The sequence below is a fragment of the Chelon labrosus genome (genome assembly GCF_963514085.1).
Source record: "Chelon labrosus genome assembly, chromosome: 13".
In the NCBI taxonomy this organism is placed as follows: domain Eukaryota; kingdom Metazoa; phylum Chordata; class Actinopteri; order Mugiliformes; family Mugilidae; genus Chelon; species Chelon labrosus.
In genome coordinates, this window is record NC_140346.1 from 29,414,358 (window position 1) to 29,420,931 (window position 6,574).

Consider the following 6,574-nt stretch of genomic DNA (forward strand, 5'->3'; position numbering starts at 1 on the left):
GGGGCTGCTAGCTTAGTTTAGCATAGCTTAGCTTAGCTTAGCTTAGCTTAGCTTAGCTGGTCAGTTTGAGTCAAACTCTTGTTTTTTGTGGTGTTTGCGGTCTGTCCTCAGGAACCGGGGATGTCTGACAGCGAGGACAGCGACTTCTCTGACAACCAGAGTGAACGCAGCAGCGACGGAGAGGCCGAGGAGGTGGAGGAGAACGAGGTATGCTAACCGCTAGCTAGCTGTGCTAACGGAGCGAGCGCTGATTCAGATAAACATCCATTCATGGAGATTAAAGCTGCAGTACTCATCGCATGTTAACACATCCGCAGAAAGAAGACGGATGGTTTAATTTCTCTGCTTGTACCTTTTACACATGGCGAATAAAACGACATGATCGTTGAGCTCCTTGTTGTTAATTCACGGTTACTTTGTCCCCAGGATGAGGGGGGGAGTCCCAGAGGCAGCGACAAGGTGGCAGAGGAAGAGGGGGAGGACCTGGACGATGAGGAGTACGATGAAGAGGAGGAGGAGGAGGATGACGACCGTCCCAGGAAGAAGCCGAGACATGGGGGCTTCATTCTAGATGAAGCCGGTGTGAACAGATGACAGATTAATCCGTTGTCCCTCAGACGGCTGCTCTTCAGGGACGAATAGATCTTTATTCTTCTTCTTCTTCTGTTTCTCCTTCTAGATGTGGACGATGAGTATGAGGATGAGGAGGATCCGTGGGAGGAAGGAGCTGAGGATATTCTTGAGAAAGGTGAGAAGCTGAAACGGTCGATTGCTTTAACTTTCTCTTTTTGTGGACTGGTTTGTGAAGCAGAACTTTCAGACGCCCCCGTTCAGACCTTAGCGTCCGGTCTCACCTGGTCTCACCCGGTCTCACCTGTCCCTCCACCTGGTCTTAATCTAAATGTGTCTCCACATGCGTCCCCAGCCAGCACTTGAGATCTGATCTCAGTTTGTGTGTCTGTAAATCAGCAGCGCCATCATGTGGTCAGTAGAATATTGTAGCAGCTGCTGTCTCTAATGGATCTCTACCTACCGCTGGATCAGAACCATCAACAGCTGCTGGTTGACTTGGAGACATGATCCAGATGTTGGAACAAGATGGAAAGACTCTCACATGTTAAGATCTGATTTATTTATGACGGCAGTTATTTTATAGAGTTTAGTCTGATTGTCGGTCGGTAAGAGGAAACGAAATCTCCCAGCCGGCGAGCAGGTTAGAACCCACAACCTTCACGCTGTGATGCTAACCACTGCTAAAGGCCGTTAGCATTAGCTTCTGCTCTGGGGGCTCTGTTGAGCACACCTTTAGAGTTGCCCCTAGCATCATCCCTAGCGTCACCGTTATCATTTATCTTTAGCTTCTGCTCCAGAGTCCTTGTTGAGGACGTCACTGCTCAGCTACAGTGGAGAGAGGTTTCAGTTTCTTCTTCTTCTGGGACGTTGTCGTTTGTATTCATTGACTTTGTCTTTGACGACGTGTTGGAGCCGTTGCAGCTCTGTAATCTGGGATAAAACACGTCTTTACATCTTTACAAATCCAGACCAAATGAAAAAAACTCACCTCGCTGCGAAATCTAAACTACCGGACGGTGAAACGTTTCTTAAACATGAATTGCAGCAGTTGTGATGTTGGATGTGTTGTTGTTTTCTGACTGAACTCTCTCTGTCTCACCGGCGTCTCTCTCTCTCTCTCTCGTCACGCATGTCCTCGACAGTTAACGGTAATTCAGCTCCAGATATATTCTCCCTCTCTGGTGTTTCCATCGGCATCCATGTGTATCTGAAGCAAATGGAATATCAGTCTCCATCCATTTGATAAAAACAGTCCATGTCCCCAGATTGTATTAACCCACCTCATCTCGGCAGCCGCTGTATTTCTGTGAGTGTGTAGCGTAACGTGAAGGACGCACTGAAGGCAAATCCATCTTTGGCTCCTTGAGCTATGGATGTGAAATTGGCTTTTTTTTTTTTATATTTCCTCCAAGTGTCAGGAGACTTAAATGAGTCCTGTCTGTTCAGAGCTCTGCTGCTGCTGCTGCTGCTGCTGCTGCTGCTGCATGACAAACGAAGCGGAGGCTGAACTCCACACTCAGAGAACCAAGTGTGATCATTTGCCTGACTCTGCATCCTGATAGAAAACCTGTCGTGTTTGGATTTTTGATTTTTTTTGAGGACTGACTAACTTGACGTTGGATGACGCTTCTCATGTCGCTCATGAATAATGCATAGTGTCACTGCAGGTGGACGGGTGGTAGAAACAAAACGGAAGAGCAGCTTCACTTCACGCTTTTAACAGTGAAAACTATTATTGCTGTGAGTCAACAGCAGCGTTGGTGTCGGCGGCCGTTCTTCGTTCAGTCAGAGTCGTGTTTGGTGACGAGGGTTCACTGCAGGGTGAACACATGTGGAAGGAAAATAACGTCCAATCTTAAACAATAAACCTTAGTTTGCTGCTTGAATAGTTTACTGTGTTACAACATTTATTTTAGCTAAATGCTAAATGCTAATCCATCATCCACTCTACTGCCCACTGGTTAAATATGTGGCAGTAGCTTCATGTAGTGAAGTATTTAGATGAGACTTCTTTAGCGTCGGTGCTTCATCTTCTACCTTTTTGTTTTTCTGAATCAGAACAATCCTCTAAATTCCCGTCGTCCCGTTTTGTTGCTGCTGCTCTGTCCTCCTCTAAACCCACCGAGCCGACGGCTGCCTCCATTCGTCAGTCGTTCATTAATCTGTTTGTTTGTTGTTTTGTTTTTCTCCCATCATGCTTTGTGTTACTGCCGCCTGACTCTGCTCCTGGTGACAATGTCTTTTGGCTTCTGTCCTCTTTTCATCCTCTGATCTTGTCGTCTCCTTTCACTTCTGTTTCTTTATTCTCCTCTTTTAAACCTTCCTGCTGCTCTCTCTTCCTCCCTCCTCTTCCTCCGTCCTCTTCCTCGTCTCTCTCGCTCTGGTTGGTCCTGAGCAGAAGAGGCTGAAGGTAAGAATACGGTCATTTATTTATTATAAATCTTAACAGTTGTTTTTGTTTTGAATAAACAGTTCATCTAAATAATCTTCTCTCCTTCTCCTCCTCCTCAGTGTCAAACATCGACCACGTGGTTCTGGATGAAGATCATTCTGGATCCAGGCGGCTGCAGAACCTCTGGAGGTAACAGACGTCCCGTCACGTCTGAGTTAAACATTAACCTACAGGTGCTGAGCTTCTGTTGGGTCTGAGGCTGTGAGACGAGCCAGGACAAGACACTTAACAGCGTTCCTGACTGTCATCTATAAAAACATTAATCCGTCTGCTTCTCTACTTTTATCTAAACCGTGAAAGAGGAGCTTCTTGTTTGTCGTCCAGCTGTCAGCGCTTCCTGGCAGGAGGAGTAAACAGTGAACAGTTCAGACTGTGTCTGGTATCTAGTCCTGAACCACTCACTAAATACTTAGTTCCTTTTTAACTCTTTTTTTACATCCTGATTTTATTCCAGTACAAAGAATATCAATGCACATTTGATCCTCTTGTGATATAGAAGTAGGACGTTAGAACTACAAAACTGCTTTTTAAGGTTTTATGCACATTTATACAAATAATGGTCGTCATTCAAAGCTGCACACCAGCAGTGAATGTTCTAATGGAATGATAAATGATTCACTGACTCCCAACTGCATCATCACAATAATAATAAATACATAAATAGTAACCTTTTTAATGAATAGCTTTTCTATCTTTAGGTTCATCATTACGTCCTAAAGAGTTAGATTTAGACTATTTCCATAAAAATAGAATCTGACGTCTGTCCAGAAGGTAAATGAAGGATGAGATGATTGATTCATCCTCTAGTGGGGACATTTACAGGGTTGTAGCAGCAGCATCAGACAGTTTAACGACTAAAAACAGACGATTAAATGGTACGTCTGCTTGGTAATGATGCAAAAACAGACTCCTCATTTACTGACAGACAGACAACTTTATTTACTGGGATGCGTTATCAAAGTGTTTTATTTCAGCTTCATATTTTTTATCTTCCTCAGACATGTTTCAACTGTTTGTGTCTGTTTTGTGTCACAGAGACTCCAGAGAGGAGGCGCTGGGTGAATACTACATGAGGAAGTACGCCAAGTCTTCAGGAGGAGAACAGTGAGTGACTTTCACATTCAGCTCCTCTGAGTTTACCAGAGTCGGCTTTGTTTGGAAACAATCATCCGTTTCACTTTATATTAGTTGTTAAACTTAAAAGCTTCCCACAAACGTAAATGTTTTTAATGTGAAACGTTGACAGGAAGTGATTTGATTCTTTGGAAAAAAGAAAGAAGCAGAAACACAGATCACAAACTGTCGTCTGTTTCTTCTTCTGTGGTGTTCAGTTACTCTGGCGTGTCGGAGGAGCTTTCTGATGACATCACCCAGCAGCAGCTACTTCCTGGTGTCAAGTACGTAAACGGCCGTCGGCCAATCAGCATCTAGACTCCTGCAGACGCCGTGATGACGTCATTAAGTTTGTGTTTGTTTTGTCGTCATCAGGGATCCCAACCTGTGGACCGTCAAGTGTAAGGTGTGTTAAGGGACACACACACACACACACACACACACACACACACACACACCTCAGTTAAACCAGGAAATACATACACACATTGACCAGAACCAGAACCAGAACACATGACCGTTTACTCACATGTCGTGTCTCTGCAGATCGGAGAGGAGCGGGCGACGGCCATCGCGCTGATGAGGAAGTTCATCGCCTACCAGTTCACAGACACGGTGAGAAACAGCTGTTTCCAGGTCAGGATCAGTCACGTCTGTGTGACGGGAAACGCAGCAGAGACTCCACGTAGACGGAGCCCGGACGGCGTAGAACCCACAACCTTCCTGCTGAGATGCTAACCGCTGCTAACGGTTGCTAACACCCACTTAGAGCGGAACGTCACTGGAAACGTACCTGGTTTAGTTTTAGAAACACGCTGATGGAGACATGCTAGCTGTTAGCATTTTATTATTACCATTTGCATTATCACTGCCGTTAGCATCGTCGTTAGCATCGTCGTTAGCATCGTCGTTACAGGGTTCCCACGCGTCCTGGAAAACCTGGAAAATGATTGACCAATTTTCCAGTCATGGAAAACATATGGAAAATGAGAAAAAAGGTCAAATGTCCTGGAAATTATTAAGTTATCCTGGAAAATGATTTATCCTCCCCCTGCTTCTGAGCGAATGCAAATGGGTTAAAAGTTATGCGCATGTATGTCTTCTGGGCAACATACGGCACAGAGCTTCTCTGCTTCTAGCCAGCGCACCGCCCCACGTGACACTACCAGCAAATCAAATTTGATTTTGTCGCTAGCTTTAGCAGAGAATTTCTGGCTTTAGCAACTTTTCAGACCCCGCGCCTAGAGACAAAACTCGGGACAGTGTCGCTCGTATCATTCCAAAGGTTGAGCGGGACAGGGGAATGTATTAGTGTATGACATGATGACTTGTCTCTGTAGCAGCTGAAAATGTCCTGGAAAATAATTTCAGGTTGGAGTGGGAACCCTGCGTTAGCATCTCGGACCGAAGACACAGATTCATATTCCTGTGAAAGAGACGCACATATACAAAAATACAATGACTTTCACAATAAAAGCCTCCAGAAAGCCTGGACGTGGACAATAAAAGCCTTTTTATCTTCTTCTGTTTCATAATGTTCTGCAGACGCGGAGATGGAGCGCTTGTTAAAGTGTTAAAGTAAAAACAGAGTTTGAGTCATTGCTGCTGAATGTTTGTGTGAACATTTCTCAGATTTCTTCCTGTAGTGAAGCAGATGGTTAACAGCTGTTTGGATTCGGTTGAAATAGAAGTTGTGTGCGGTCACAACTGACTTGGTTGGTTAACCGTCGCTGAGTCGGTCGTATGTGAGGTCTTTAGTGTGTTTGTGCTGGAGGAACAGCTCCGTCTTGTTTTAGACGCTGAATAGTTTCCATCGTGCTTCATCCAATTTAAACCCAGTTATTTAAGACCTGGACGGGTCCGGGTCCAGGTCCAGGTCCAGGTCCAGGGTCCAGGTCTCTGCTGGATTCAGCTTTTCAAAGAGAAGGAAAATATGAAGCTCAGACGACAACAACACTCAGACTTAGAGAGAGAGAGACGAGTCCTGATCAGGCTTCTTGACCCTGATCCTTTAATAATAATATTAAATTCCATAAAATCCTTAAACCTCTGTGGAGTCATCACCTCCTTTTCTTCTTCTTTCTCTTTCTTCTCCTCCTCCTGTTTTCTTCTTCTTCGTCTTCTTCTCTTCCTCCTCTTCCTCCTTCTTATTCTTCTCCTGTTCATCGTCCTCATTCTTTCTTCTTCTTCTCCTCCTCCTGTCTTCTTCTTCGTCTCCTCCTCATCCTCCTCTTTTCTTATTCTTTTCCTCTTCCTTCGTTTTTCTTCCTTATTTCTTCTTTCATCATCTTTATTCTTCTCCTCACCCTCCTCCTCATCCTCCTCTTCCTCCTTCTTCGTCTTCTCCTCATCCGTTCCTCTCCTCCTTCTCATTTATCTCCTGCTCCGTCTTCTCCTCTTACTGCTTCTTCTTTTTCTCCTTCTGTTTCTTTTCCT

The 6,574-nt window shown here is 44.8% G+C and overlaps 1 protein-coding gene across 1 annotated transcript in view; it reads left to right on the plus strand.

The window, feature by feature from the left end:
• The window catches only part of LOC311498106 (transcription elongation factor SPT5-like), a 5,826-nt gene extending 262 nt beyond the window's left edge, over positions 1-5,564 (plus strand). Inside the window, exons 2-10 of the mRNA XM_084558550.1 lie at positions 112-207; positions 427-580; positions 680-748; positions 3,085-3,154; positions 4,061-4,129; positions 4,357-4,422; positions 4,514-4,544; positions 4,685-4,753; positions 5,510-5,564. Coding sequence (XP_084414676.1) covers positions 121-207; positions 427-580; positions 680-748; positions 3,085-3,154; positions 4,061-4,129; positions 4,357-4,422; positions 4,514-4,544; positions 4,685-4,753; positions 5,510-5,533 — 639 coding nt within the window. The 5' untranslated portion in view covers positions 112-120 and the 3' untranslated portion in view covers positions 5,534-5,564. The remainder of the gene's footprint in view (positions 1-111; positions 208-426; positions 581-679; positions 749-3,084; positions 3,155-4,060; positions 4,130-4,356; positions 4,423-4,513; positions 4,545-4,684; positions 4,754-5,509) is intronic.
• The last annotated feature ends 1,010 nt before the right edge of the window (positions 5,565-6,574 follow it).